The sequence below is a fragment of the Calidris pugnax genome, unplaced genomic scaffold (assembly GCF_001431845.1).
Source record: "Calidris pugnax isolate Ruff unplaced genomic scaffold, ASM143184v1 scaffold135, whole genome shotgun sequence".
NCBI lineage: Eukaryota > Metazoa > Chordata > Aves > Charadriiformes > Scolopacidae > Calidris > Calidris pugnax.
In genome coordinates, this window is record NW_015090961.1 from 2,216,458 (window position 1) to 2,231,998 (window position 15,541).

Here is a 15,541-nt window from a genome sequence, read left to right on the forward strand (position 1 = left end):
AGTGAGGACCTGGAGGGGATCCCCAGAAAGATGTGGGGATGGGTTATCACCAGCAGCACAGTGGAACTGTAGGAGATGAGGAGAGTTGGCTGGAGCAGGGGAATCCCAGTACTTCCTGCAGTGTTTTCCTACAAATCAAGGTCCCTTCAGCAGGAAAACAAGTGTGGAAAAGGCTAGTTATTTCTGGCAGCTCATCAGGGGCACTTGGGTCAGGTGAGGCAGCAAAACCACGTCTCCAGAGCTGAAATACCCTTTTGCTTTTCCCCCCTCTTTTTTGGTGGGTGCAGTGTGAGGGTGTGCTGAGTTGTGTCATGCTGCTTAGGATGGATCTGGACCCAAGGGCTGTGTGAAGTAATTTATTAAATGATGTTCAACCTTTCTTTTCTTAAAGTTTTTCTCCCAAAAGCCAGTCTTCCCTTCCTGCCAAAAACAGGCTGTTTGCTGGATTGGCCCAAGTCCTGGAGTCATTCATATCCCTGGCAAGATTCCATTCATTTTGCAATATCTAGTAGTGCCTGGCCAAATGTCGTCTTTCTGATTAAAGAGCCCAACGTCTGTGTGTTGCAGAAAGAGGCCAAGAGCAGCAGGAGACAAGTGCAGGGCTCCTTAATGTGCACAGCACAGACTTAGGCACAAAGGAAAGAAACTATGACGGGAAATGTAATAGGTCCTTGAGGTCTTGCACTAATGTTAATGAAAGTATTACCATAAAGCAACGTCAAGTGTGTGTTGTTAGCTATTCCTCTGCGTCTTTGGTTAAGGTGAAGACTCTTTTTTATTTACTATTTCAAGCCATCTGAAAAGGGGAGAAGCTGTTTCAGGGCACTGTGGTTGTGGTGGAAGGCAGCAGAAGTTAGATGGTGAACCTCACAGGCATGTCTAAACACGTGGTGAAATAGGAATGAGCAAGACCTGGGCTGTGAGGACGTCACTGTGCTGTTAGGAGATTATGTAAGTTGTTTTCTTTGATCCTGAGCAAGAAGGCAGACAGACAAAGAGAGTGTGGAAAACCTAAGACAAATTGGTTTAGCTCCTGGGCTTGTGGTCTTCCCTCTGGTGCTTCTCACCCCCCTTTTCTTTGTAAAGGAGCTCCCTGTTCAGTTTCGGAAGAAAGAGGGAGATAGTATCATCACCTCCTGCGTCACAGGATGAAGCCTGAAAAAGGGAGAACATATTTAACCAACCTATTAGGAGACTGCATAGCAATTGCTGACTCGTGTCTCATAAGAGAGATACACTCATTCTCTAATCACTTTCTGCTTTCAGTGGTACCTGGTAATGTCAAATGTTACTATATCAGGCACTACAGGTTTCTTCATTGCTTGTGTTCAAACACATCTTCTACTTGCTCAAGACTTGGTCATAGGCCTTTTTACACTACTGAGATGATCAGAGATTCCTGACCGCATCCTCTCCTGCGTGGTGTGCAGGTTGCCACGAAAGCCTTGCTGTTGAACTTGTGATAGGCTCCAATGCCTGACAAAATGTCTATAAAAATCACTGCTCGGTGTTCTACCTTGAGTGGTTTCCTCCTGTTCCTTACTCAAATGATTCACTGTGTGAATCAGAGCCTGGGGTTTTTGTTGGTTTATCTGGAAACCTACAGCATCTCTTTTAGAGCCTTGCATTGGTAATAAAGATTTGCCACTTAATCTTGTGGCTCCATTTGACCCATGGCAATCCTTGGCATTCACAGGAAACAGGGTGCAAAATATTCTTTCCTTCACACTGTGGAGACCTACAACAGTGATAGGAGAAATGCCAGCAGTCCTGAAGAAATTCTGTGGGTGGTGGCGTCTGGCTCATCAGAGGAAGGGAAAGGCACAGCTCTAGGGGTTTTCCCCTCCTCTCCATGGCCCTGATATGTCCAGTCCTGACTGTAATGAACATCAGGCTGCATGACTTCATTAGTGACTTGCCACAAACAAGCATCATGCTGAGCCTGTGTTGCAGCCAAGAATCAAATAGGAAAGTTGCTATTCTAGGTTCAGCTGCATCCTGGGTTGGGATGGTTCCATGTGGCTCTGCTGCTGGGCAGCCTGGGGACTTTGTGGGGAGAGTGTAAAAATCAAAATGAGTCTTGAGCTGGAAAACTGTGCTTGATGTCTGGTAACTGTGAAGGGAGGGGTGATTTTTTCCTTTTTGCAATTAAAAAAAAAACCCACAACAAAAGTGATGAGAGTAATGCTTGTAGTGAAGCACATGAATAAATGCATAAATGTTTGCAAGGTTTAGGGCATTCAGCAGTTCCAGGGGAAGCTGACTGGAGTCTTCTTTTCAGTGCTTATGATTGTTTAAGACCTGTAATTAATTTTTCTTAATATTTTCTAGAAAATAATTAGAAGAGGATTTGAAAAACCTTCCATTATACGATACAGATAATTATTTTCCAGCCATAAGGTTAGATTTTTTTGACTCCATCTTTCTCATTATATTGAGTCCTAACTTCTGATAGCACACATGTCAAGATTAAATTATTTCAAATAAACTGAAATATTCTGAATGTCAGAAATCATTATTAAATAGCAGCACTTTGAATAGAGGAATGCACAATAATTTAACTTTCAGCCTAAGAAGAGAAGTAGACATTTGCAAAATTAAACTTCTTTCTTTACAACACTTTTCATTATGATTTGTTCCTTGGAAGGTATCTCTTTATTTGTGGTTGAGATGCATAATCCAATATGCCATGTATGTTTAAAATGTCTCCAAAGTATCTTAAGTCTAAGCTGTCATTGTTATAAGTTCCTCTGTTGATGTCATTGCGGTAATTTTGGAGCATCTATCTGATGATGCAGAGCTCAAGTAATGTTCAGCACGTTATATTGTGGGTCAGGAAACATAAACCTCAGATAGGAAATGGGCAAATGCTTTTGTAGCTGGTCACTCATTTTGTATATATGCTTTTGGAGGATGGCGAGGGCAAGGATACAGCTCAAGCAGAGCTTGTGAAAATGGAGAGAGCCTAAAATGATTGCCCTGGACATGACAGAGCTTGGAGAGGATGCATTTACATGCATCCCAAGTCCAGCTTTGCCGTCCTGTGCTTTCAAAGCAGGGACTGAGATAAAACAGAAACAAACAAAAGGAGATAGTGTAAGATTTGGTGAGGGATGGGAAGGCAAAGTAAGCCTTAATATGGGCCAGGAAAACACCTGCCTACAGGTGAGCCTGGCTAGCCCCACTGCCTGCCTTGTAGCAGCATCAATGGTCCCAGAATCCTTCCTGGGATGGCCCCAGCCTCACACCAGGGATGGGATTTGTCACCCCCTCACCCCCCCTCCGTGGGTGTTGTTCCACCAGCATCCAACACAGTGACTGCCTGATGCTGGCACCATGTCCAAGAGAAACCCTGCCCTTAAGTTGGTGTAGGCACAACCGTACTGAGTCAGTGGCAGAGGTGGGAATGACAGGAGTATGGTATTTTTTAAAAGCCGCCATTCAAACATCAGTGAATTTCTAAGAAAGCTGTACATTCACTGTTTTGGATTCCTTGGAAAACCCCAGCCAGAATCTATCCTGAGATGTGACAAGTTAAAAGATGATTCTTTTCAATTTGCAACAAAATTTTCTTGTTTCTTTAACTCCTGCAGGAGTTCCTCCTAAGAAGAGGAAGCAGGCAGTTGTGTCCCAATGCCCTTCTACTAAAGAGTTTCTGTCTGTCTCCGTCGTTGAGACAAGGTGCCTCTCAGTTGCATGACACTTCCCGAGAAGCCGCAGAGGAAGGTGGCAGAGACTGGAACGGGCACACCACATACCAGCGGTAGGAGAGAAACATAATGGAGGAAATGGAAAGAGGAAGCTCTGGTCACTTTCCACTTTTCTTTGTTATGAAAGAAAATAGCAAAGGAAAGGACTGGAGCATATTTTCCAGGGATTTCTACGTGTTCAAGAGAGGAGTAATGGCCTCAAGTTGCGCCAGGGTAGGTTCAGGCTGGATATTAGGAAAAATTTTTTCACCGAAAGGGTTCTCAGCCATTGGAATGGGCTGCCCAGGGAGGTGGTTGAGGCACCATCCCTGGAGGTGTTCAAAAGACGGGTTGATGAAGTGCTGGGAGGTATGGTTTAGTGATGATCCTTGTTTGTTGTGTGGGTGTCTATTTTTGTCAAAGTTAGGTTGACGGTTGGACAAGATGATCTTTAAGGTCCCTTCCAACCTAGAAGATTCTGTGATTCTGTGAGTAAGAGGCTGATGTCAGGAAGAAAGTGAGGCATAGCTGGAAAAAAAGTGTGAATGTGAGTGAGGGGGAGTACTCTCGGTGTGGCTAAGTTGACTGATGCTGTTCCAGGTGCTCTTCCAAGGGGATGATTCGTAAAATACAGAAGGGACGGGTACCACCTCCTCTGAGGAGTTACACAGCCATGGATTTTCCAGAGGACTCCCATGACTATGGACTGGGTTGAAAATCATTCCTGTGTGTTGCAAATATTTGCAGTTCTCCAAGTCTCCCTTCGGAGCTTCTTCCATCACCTCCAAAGCCCCAAACCAAGTAACTGAAACCCATTTACTAGACCTCTGGTAGAAGGATAAGCCATTCTGGTTCCCTGGGGTGAAATCAGTAATATTTGCACCACCAACCCTTCCAGCAGAGGACTTGCATGAGGCACCTTGAGCAGCAACTCCCAGATTTGTTCTTCAGCACTCAGATCTTTGATTAGTGCTTTTGTGCTCTTCAGAAATAACCTGTTGTCAGCCAGGAAGCATCTACTCTGCAGCCAAGGAGAGGGACACCCCCACAGGGTGTTATTACCCACAATATAATTCTTGTAGTAACCAACAGAAATTTGGGCAGCGGGGCTGTACTGGTGGTACTGGGGAGGGTAGCATCAGGGACTGGAGCTCTCTGCTGGGCTCTCTTCCATCAGAGGGGATCCAGTGTAAAGCTCTGCAGCCAGGTCCTCCTGCCTCTGGAAAGAGCCAGATCGCCAGGATATTTTGTGTTAGTGTCTCTGGTCTTCCTGTGGTTTTGACTAGAAATTTCAGCCTGGTCATAGCAACTTCTACTGATAAGTTGTTCAATGAAACTGGTAATTCCCAGGTAAAAAAAAAAAAAAGAGAGAGAAAAAAATGTGGCTTTGTTGAAGAATTTCTAGCTTGCACTTTCTGGGACATGGGTTTTCTTTGTGAGACTGAGCCCTGCAAGCTTTGGGAAAAGAAAGGAAAAAAAAGAAATTATTTCAGTTTCTTTGAGGTGATATTCCCTTTTGCCTTTAACATAATCTATTCATTTTGATTCTCTGGTGGGCAGTCACTAATGCAGAGTTGAGAAACAGATCTTTTTCTTCCCCTTTGGAGCCTGTTCTTCCAGAAAAAAAAACCCCAAAATGTATTATGAATTACGTGAGTTTACATGTTCTGCAATACAGATTCCCACCAAACAGGGGTGTATATGCGATCTGAGTAGGCTCAGAATCTTTTAAAATCCTAGAGGATGAATCAACTGTAGCATATTAACTAAAAGCCATTAAAGGAAAAAAAAAAATCCTTGCTGGAATTTTTGCTGATGAATGGGTGCGGATTTGAGTATATTTTCCTGGATTATGTGTTGTAGTTACTGATTTACATCACATTAATTTTGTCAACTTGACAGGATTTGGGGTCATATGGTTAAAACCAGACAGTTTCTAAGAAACATTTATGATGTGTAAAGCCAGATTAGCTGAATTATCTCACAAATTAAGTAGAGCAGTGTATAACTTGGCTTTTTTTCACCCAGAATTTCACTGTTTTCTTTCATTCTTTATTTTCCTCTGTGCACAGTGTAGTTACAGATGTTTCCTACTGGTATTTACCCACTTTCCTTTGTTTTGGTGAATGGCTCAGATAGCAACAGGACATAAACCATGTGATATGGACTGTAAATTAAACAAAATCAGCTATGACACCTTACGTGAGGGACACATGAGTCATTTTTGCTTTGGCAACACATTAAGGAAAGCCAAGCAAGAGTGTGTCATTCTGATATAAAGGACATAAATTAAAAACCATTAAAAAGACAGATTTTTCTCTCTCACATTTCTGAATAATTAGTCTGGGGTTATTGCGGTTCTGGAGGCTTGTGAGTTACAAGATTTTCATCCGATCTCTGAGAGCAATGGGGCATTGATATATTGTCATGGCTTAACCCCAGCTGGCAGCTGGGACCATGCAGCCACTCTTGCAGTTCTCCCCCTTCCACCCAGAAGGGCAGACAGAAGAGGGAGAAAAGGAGGGAAAAGGGGGGAAAAAAATCAACTCAGGGATTGAGATAAAGACATTTTAATAGAACAATAGCAGAAAAAAAGAAAATACCAATAATAATAATAATGGTAAAAGAATATACAAGATAAAGTAATAGTGACAGTGGATTCCCACCCCCAGCCAACCTCATTTCTATACTGAGCATGATGTCTGTGGTACAGAATATTCCACTGCCCATTCTGTTGTTCTATCTATGCTGCTATGGGAAGCTGAAAAAAGCCCTTGACAAGTATAAACATCACCTAGTAACAACTAACACAATATGTATTATTGACATTCCTTCCATACCAAATCTGAAACACAGCAACCACTAGAAAGCTGAAACCAGGATATATACATACAGGATGTTCAGAAGAAGTGAAAAATCCCATGTCAGAGGTCCAGGTGATCTCCAGCAGTTGCTGGTGGAATGTTATGGTGCACGGGGACATGGTCTTGCCCTTTGGCCTGGCGTATCCATGCTGGCCACTGCAGATGCCAGGCTAACATCTCTTGGTTTTGACTCAAGCCAGCAAGTTTTTCTTTCCTCTGCCATACATGAACTGTCTTTACTTCATCTTTTAAAAGGATCAGTCTTCTAGCTGGCAGTGTCTAATAATTAATGCTAATGAAGTGTATCCTTAATGAATAACATTCTAGTGAATCTCCTACAATAAATCATATTTTTGTTCCATTACAGTCTTACTGGTGGTAAATCTTAGACTTCAGTAAAAGAAAAAAAAAAGACCCTTCTGAATTGTACATGGCATGTACCTCATGGGGTAGATAATTTGTAAAGCTATTTTCTGATTTCTGTGTCTTTTACAATAAGGAAGTGATTTTGTCTTATCTGCACAACATTTAATATAAGAGGACTTGTAGAATGAGTCACGTCTATTTTATTTTCTCAAACTTAGAGTTGCTATTAGTTAAACTTTAAAAAAGATTTTTTCTTAAGAAATTTTTTGATCTTTGGCTGTTCAATTCCTTTTGTCCTTTGAGTGACTTTATGTAATCCCTGAGCAAAATGTACGCTGAAGTCCTTGTTGCTTATTGAGTTTTACAACCTTTAACTTGAATTGAAGTTATTTGGAGCTCAAAAATCCCCTAATCTGTATGGTAATGAAAGATCATAGTCTAAGGAAAAGCTCAAGTGTCTCTTTAAAAATACTGACACTAGGCAAACGTACATTACTGAATTGTTCATAAAATGCCATGACCCAGAATTGCTTAGGCACCTAAACTCATGCACTGTGTCTGTTACTGCTTAAAAACACTCAAGTATTTAAGTGGCCACATATTTTAAAAGCCTCTTGCAATTAAACACCTGCTTGAAGTAAGTGTACGCTGAAGTGTTCCTCTGAGTCAGAGCAAAAGTACTGAGCACTTTCCAGGAATGAATTTCAAAACTTTAATCATCATTCAACTAAAATGTTTAAATCATTGAATCGTCATACAGACATCTTATTCTCATCTGAGAAAAACAAAAACCTACCAAGCACTGAAAGATGCTGCTAACTTTCTGCAAACTTCTCTGCATCTGTGAAGTGCAGCTCTGTTAAATTTTCAGGCCCTATAACATCGACCGATACTTGCAGCCGCCTGGATTCTGATGCCACTGACTCAAGACAAGCACAGACTCAAAGCCAGCCTTTTGCTCCAGGAATGGCTGCACAACCTCATCCCGCTGCTGAGGGTCTGAGCTGGGCATCGGGGACCAGCCCACCACCTCCATCCACTCCAAGGTGTGTTTCAGCTCACAGAATGGTTGGGGTTGGAAGGCACCTTCAGAGAACACCCAGTCCAACCCCCTGCAGAAGGGTCACCCAGAGCAGGTTGCACAGGAATGTGCCTAGGTGGGTTTTGAATATCTCCAGAGAAGGAAACTCCACACTGCCTCTAGGCAACCTGTTCTAGGGCTCTACCACCCTCAAAGTAAAGAAGTTCTTCCTCGTGTTCAGATGGAATTTCCTGTGTTCCAGCTTGTGTCTGTTGACCGTTGCTCTGTTGCCAGGCACCACTAAGAATCATAGGATCATAGAATCATCTGGGTCAGAAGTCATCTAGTCCGGCCCCCCCGCAGTCAGCAGGGACACCCCCAACTAGACCAGCTTGCCCAGGGCCTCGTCGAGCCTCACCTTGAATATCTCCAGGGATGGGGCCTCAACCACCTCCCCTGGCAACCTGTTCCAGTGCTCCACCACCCTCATAGTAAAAACTTACTCCTAATGTCTAATCTAAATCTGAAGATTTAGAAGAAAAGAGCTTGACCCCATCCTCTTGCTACCCACCCTTTAGATATTGATCAGCGTCAATCAGATCCCCTCTGTCTTCTCCAGACTGAACAGCCCCAGGTCTCTCTCTTTTGTCAGCAGAGATATGCTCCAGTCTCCTGATCATCTTCATATCCCTCCACTGGACTCTATCCAGTAGTTCCCTGTCCTTCTTGGCCTCGGGGGTCCAGAACTGGACCCAGTGCTCCAGATGTGACCTCACCAGGGCAGAGCAGAGGGGGGGGATGACCTCCTTCAACCTGCTGGCTCCCCAGGGGACCACCACAACACTTTTAACCCAGCCAGCATTTCATAAACACTTCCCAAGCTTCAGGGCCATAGTCAGTAAAAGGCCAACTAGACCCGTGCATGAGTGATGCTACAGCTGTTCCGAGGGTCCACGCTCCTGGAGAGGGGCAGATGCTTGCCCCAGTCCCCTGCCCGAGCAGGTAGTCCAAGGGGCTTCTGTGGTCCAGCATCAGGTGAAGTCACGCATAAGGAATAGGTTTGTGTTTGGGTAAGCTGCAGGCTGAGGTCTGTGTGGATGTCTACCTGGAGACACACTCTGTGCCACGGCTGAAGGTGATTAAGGACACACTTACCCCGGTGTTACCAATCAGATGTGTTTATTCAGGAAAACACCCACTCCCCAGTATTTAAACTGCAATAATTAACACAGAACTATTTAATTTTACATAACATAATTATTTTGACATTTCATATGTGTCTATTGCTGAAGCCCCCAGTGAACTGTCTCACAACACAGTCGGGTTTATACATAAGAAAAAATACCCTTTAAATATAAAGGCTTTGCTATACTGCACACAATTCTGCTTGCCAGAGGCAGAAGTTCTGCTCTTCTACCACTGTCAAGCTTGAGGAACTTGGTTGAAGCCCCTGGAATTACATTCATATAAAGTATTAAAAAATTACATAAAATTCTCATTTTTAAGCATTAAACTTACTCACCCTCTAAAGCATAAGCTTTAGAAATACCTATTTTCAGATTGCTGCATATGCCAATATTAACTCGCATCCTTGGAGTCAGAGCTTCTGTAGAGCTCATTTAACTGTTCAAACAGGGTTTTTTCCCCCCAATTTTTCACACTTCTTTGGCTCCCTCCTTCACCCTCCCTTTATTTTATATTTTATTTGCTTTTTCCCATCCATTTTTATGCAGAAATAGAGACAGAAAAATAGAAGCAAAGAGAGGAAGATGCAAAGTAGCAGAAACACACAGGAATTAAAAATATGTAAACTGGAGGGATGAAAAAAAAAAGTCAAATATTTACTAAACAGTTTTAGATGAGGAAAATGTTGCTTCAAAACCTAGAGGGATGAAAAAAAAAGTCAAATATTTACTAAACAGTTTTAGATGAGGAAAATGTTGCTTCAAAACCTAAGTATTGAACTGATGCCTAATTTCAATATTTTGCTCTCTCTCTCTCTCCACCAGCTCTGGACAAGTCCAAGCAATAGGTGTTGATGGGAATGAAAATGACCTAAGCAGAAAAATCTTACTCTTTTGCATCCATAAATCTAACAACTTAGTTGGTAATTGTGTTTTACCTTACAAATACATTCTGCTGGAGAGCCATGGGTCTCCCATTAGCCTCACGCAACCTCGGAGCACCGGCAGCATTCTGTGGGAAGCTGTGGAAAGTGTCCCTAAACTATAAATCCACAGCTTAAATGATCTTTTATTTATCTTGAATGGGATGAAGCTGTTGAGACTGAGGACTTGGTGACCGCACTGAATAAAGACTCACTCGGCAGTTGACGATGTCTGATCTAGCAGCTATTTTGGGTACCATGACTCGCCTCCTGGGAGTTCTTGCTTCACACTGGCTCTAGAGCAAAATAAGAATCCTAAATTTAGCTGCTGTGGACATGGCTGAAAGGAAATGGTGTGCCAATACTGCAGGGTATGGCACCTCAGGAAAAGCCGATGACTTTACCCATGGTGTACGTCCTCATCTTGCAACAGAGCAGGATGGATGGTGCCTGCAGCCCAGAGGAGGTGCTGAGCATGGAGGGGGTGATGCTCTGGCCCTGATGAAAAGGTCAGGCTCTGGGGGTTCACCACCTTCACTCTCCTTGGAATAACCTCAATTTCAGAATGTGCCACACTGCCTTTCTTTGGGCTCTACCCTCCTCCACCCCAAATCTTTGAGCTCCTGGGATCAGTACTGAAAAGAGAAATGGGGAATCCAAACCACTGCAGTGGAGCTACCCCAGGAGGGGAGGAGGACATTTTTCCAAGCCTTTGTGTCCATCATACTTTCTTGAAATTAAGCCTATTATAACCGTAAAAGGTCAAGGCTGAAAGATGTTTTGAGGTCACTGAGTGCAACTCCTGCTGTCGCAAGTGTTCCTTGTCAGAATTTGCATTTTTACAGTTATTCCTCCTACAGAAACTGCCTTTGCTTTGAGGTTTTTTTTTCCTTGCTATTTGCACCAAACACAAGTTGTATCACTTGCAGTTTCTAAAGACCTGTCAGTAAGGCCCAGTTAGGGGTCCCAAAAAGCCAAGGTTTCTAAGTTATTTTACTTTTTGGTTGGTTATTTGTGTTGACTAGTCCCTTTCATACTTTAACTCCAGGATAGAGCGCTTGAAAAAAAATAGAGCTGCTCGTAATTTTCATAGGTAATAACATTATGAATAATAATATTAAGTTAAGACCATGAGCAAGTGGCCAAGGATATTGCAGAATGCTGTTTGCTCTCCAAAGGAATCTGAGCACAGAGTCAGGAAGTCATCTTGCAGAAGAAGGTCAATGTTCTGTTGATGCAGGTGGGATCTTTAAAATAGATCTGCTGTGCATTTTTAGGCAGGACACAGCCCCTGGTTTGGCTCATGGCACAGTAAAGGATCTCACTCTAAGTGCCTATGATTTTTCCTCCCTGTGGGAAGCGCTGAGGAATATAAAATGAAACAAAACCAGAAGTGAAATGAATGCAAAACTCCCAAGTCCCTCAGTAAGCACTTGCATAGCCTAAATAACGAATCTGTGTCAGATAAGCCATGACCTATTTGTCAGATCTGAGCTTTGAGGAGTTTGGATTCAGGCCAATTTCATGGGACGCGTCATCAAGCCTTGAGAAGTCTAATTGCAACCCTGGTTTTGAAGTCTTCACAGCTTTGGTGAAGTTGAGATCCAGCTCTGTAATCTCTAATACTAACCGTGATCTGATTTTGGTTTGCTGCCCCCGGGTGAGCTCAGATGGAAGTGTATAGCATTGACTTGACTTCTATTAAAGTTCCTATTAAAATTTTTCTATAGCAATTAACAACGGCCGGAATTAAGCCAATAATAAGCATTTTTTCCTGTCAAACACAATTACGAGTAACGGCATGTATTAACTCCCATTGACGCTCTTTAGCCAAGCAGAAAATGGTTTAAAAGTGCAACTTTTTCAGTGTCTGAGAAGGGCCATGAAACCTCAACAGAGCAGACCTGCTTGTGAGATTGCCTATGCTTCCTGTTTCTGGTCAAGTTAGCAATCGAGCATACGCACAGAAAGCCACACATTTGCCACATCTGAGGCCAAGGGGAGGAATTTTCACAATTTCTCCATGATTTCAGTGCTTTCAGCAGTGGCTCCCCCTTTCTCGTGGCCAGATCCCCATGGTGGGGACCTAGTCTGAGATGCTCCTCAGAAGAGCTGAGGATCCTACTCCAGAAAAACTCATCTGCTGCCAGCAGTGACGAAGCTGAGACCATGGGAACAGGTCTTTCCTGAAAGTGCATTGCTGTTGATATTGCTGAAAAAACACAGCATTGTGTGAAGGATCAGCCTGGACTTATTTTCTTTTTTTTTCAGTACAGGTTTGTTGTCAAAAATGACCTGCTTCAAAAAGACTAGGAAATAAAAGAAGGAAAAAAGAATGAAAGAGCAAATTGACTTGGAGTCTGCCAGAAAGAAGGGAGGCTGCTGCTTGGCCCAGGGCCTTGTCTCAGTGAAAGCTATTTAACATTTTTATAACTGATGGCAAAATTGCACACTATTAATGGGCTCTCTTTATGGCTATAATTTATTCTTATTTCTCAGAGGCAACAGAGTAGGGGCCAGATTGCTTTATTCTGCGGTATTAAAAAGCCTGGGGCTGAGAAGCTTAGCTCTGCTTTGTCAGAATTTTCTCCATCTGCTAAAATAATAGAATAAAATGATCCTATGCAGAAAGCTGCTTTATTTTTTAAAAGAATGGTCTTTCTCTTTCAATTCAAAGCCTTCAGGAAAAGGTGGTGGGGGTGGTATGTGTGAGTAAATGCGTCTTTTCATTCATTAGCTGCCTTTTCTATATTCAGGAGCTATGATTCCTGACTGCCAGGCTTGCTAAACTTCTCAGGCATTAGTTGTGTGTATGGAAGGGAGGCAGAAAGCGGTTAGAAACCCTCTTTAGAGGGAGATTTAGAGTGCCCAGAGGGGTGAGGAGATGCCAGTAGAGGCAATGTCATAGGCAGGGTAAACTGAATCTTTTAAAAATAAATTTCTTTTCTTTAAGGGAAAAAGAAAGAAAGAAAACATGGGTTTAGTTTTCCTTTTTTTGTTTCCCCTAACCATTAATAGCAAAAGGTATCAATGGTTAATTAAACAAAGGATTTTTTGTTTTCATCAAGCAGAAAGTAGATATCTTTAGCAATGAATCACAGCAATTGCTCAGGAGTCTTTGAAAGTTTCTTGTGTATTTTGCAGTCACCAGGTCAATAGGACAAAACCTCACCGATACGTACCATGAGGTTCTGGTGACATAACACAAGTAACAAATTACTATTATTAGGGGTATTTTGAGTGTACTCACAGAAACTTGACAACTGAGCTTGAAAAATGAAACACTTACTGAGTTTCTGAAGCCAGAAACTGAATCTGAGTCTAAATGTTTTGATGTGAACAGTTTACCAAGCTCTAGTCATGTAAAAGAAAGAAGGTACAGGTATGCCAGGGGAAAAAGTCAGATACCAATGAAAATAGACCTTAGTAGGATATCGGGGATGAAGGAAAAAGAGGTAAGAGTGAACTGGTACCAGCTTTTGTAACTTTTTGGCCCCTTCCCACCCCACACTGTAAGAATTACATTTCAAGTAAATGCCTGTGTTACTGTAATTCATAGAATCACAGCACCTGAGATTACTCTTTCATCCTTCATTATCTAAGCTTTCCAGCCGGCCAAAGAAGCCCAGATCACACCTGTCCTCTGGACTGCCCAAACACCGCAGCTCTCAGCTGAGGACCAGGTCTGAAATTGTCTTTGGGAAAGTCTGGACCTCACGTGTGAATCCTGGATTTTCAGAAAGTGTAGGCACTAGAGGTGTATTTACACACCAGTGTGGTCTGGTGTCACACAGGGCACTGTCAAACAGGCAGGACAGGATTCGAGGAAAATGCATCATAAGGAACTTTGTTACATGACACAACTAGATTACTATTTAATATTTCTTATGAAAAGGTCTGGAAACCCCAAGTGAGAACAGAGGCTGAGCACTGTGCATGTACAAAGCCTCTGCCCCAAAGAGCTTAATATTTAAATAGAAAAGATGGATAAGTAGTGAAAAGGAAGACGCTTGGAAGTAGATTGCATAAATTCCGCAGCAGAATGCAGCACAGAAATACCCTGTAAGTCCCATAGCTCCTACGTCCTGTTCCAGAGTTTGACCTACCAGCCTGAGAGCTAATAATTTCATCATCTTTGCTTTCGTATAATTTGTCCAGAAACCTACTCCAGGACAGTGGTTGCATGCTACAGTCGTAAAGAAAGCCTTGATTGCAAGCTTTGACTGATACTTTTTTTGGAAAGACCACGTCAAAATACTACTCCGTAAAATTCAGTTTAAAAGATTTCCCCATCTCCTGAGGACAGGCACCTTGCCAGTGGTCCATTAGCCAAAAAGTCTCAATATTGCGTATTCTTCCCATAATCTGGTTACATTTTAAGCTGTGTTTATACAGCGTTGTTTGGAGGAACCCGTGGCAGATCTGTGGGTTATATGCTGGATAGTCCGACAACAGTCCTACCCTGAGCCAAACCAGAGGAATCTATCAGGTGTGGGTCTCGCAGTGTTTTAGGTTTCGTTCTGGGACACTCACTAAGTTCCTTGTTTACCCTAGCAGTGAGGTAAGATAGGAAATTTATAAACAAGGTGTGGCCTAGTAAAAGCAGGCTACTATTGTTCAGAGAAAGATAAGTCTGGGCAGCAGCAGGAGGTCAGAGAGCTGCTCACATTTCATCGCTATACCTCAAAACCCCAAGGATGTTTTCATTGGGAAGAGAAATTTCATTCAAGAATTCAGGATGGCTAAGTATTACTGATACTCGGTCCTCCACGTCCAGGTGTGTCAAATGGAGCTGGAACAAGGTCTTAAACGTCTTTTCTTGGCACGTTTCTGACGCGCACCATGTGGATAACGTTTGCCTCTTGACTTTGTCGTTCACCAGGAAATCTATCCTGAGGTCGGTGGGGCTGTTTGAACAGTTGGGAAAATGGAAGTTCAAGTGGCAATAGATCAAGTAGAGCCCTCGTGTCCTTATCACCAGCTCATCACTCTTGCACTGGATGTCTTCACAAATACCCTTCTCCACCAAGGTCAGTTTTGAACTTTCTCTTGGATTGGACACTAGAAAGGAAAGCAAACAAATTTTAAAACGAGCCACGGAGCTCTAAGAACCTGAATTCAGCCTTACATGACTTGCAGCAGTGTGTTTGCTGAGAAATGGAGATACCTGCTCAACGGTTTTCCTGCAGGAAGCTCCAAGAAAAGGCCCTGGCCGTACGGCTGGGAGCTCACACATGGAAGGGGGGTGTTAAAAAGTTCCAAGGACTTACACAACCCTTGGGAAGCCCAAGATGGGGAGATGCAGTAAAACAACCTCCTGCAATATTTGAAGGGAAATAATGCAGATATATATTCATGCACTTGTATGTGGAAGGCATCTGCTTATTTACTTTTCATTATCAAGTTAAAAATACACATTTATGTGATCATATAGGTGGTTTACCAAACAAACCCACATTTCAGGATAGCCAAGGAATTTTTTTCCTATAAAATA

General features: G+C 42.7%; 1 protein-coding gene across 1 annotated transcript in view; it reads right to left on the minus strand.

Moving 5' to 3' along the window:
- Positions 1-9,514: 9,514 nt before the first annotated feature.
- TNFSF8 (tumor necrosis factor superfamily member 8) overlaps positions 9,515-15,541 on the minus strand; it is a 31,587-nt gene continuing 25,560 nt past the window's right edge. Inside the window, exon 4 of the mRNA XM_014952327.1 lies at positions 9,515-15,108. Coding sequence (XP_014807813.1) covers positions 14,711-15,108 — 398 coding nt within the window. The 3' untranslated portion in view covers positions 9,515-14,710. The remainder of the gene's footprint in view (positions 15,109-15,541) is intronic.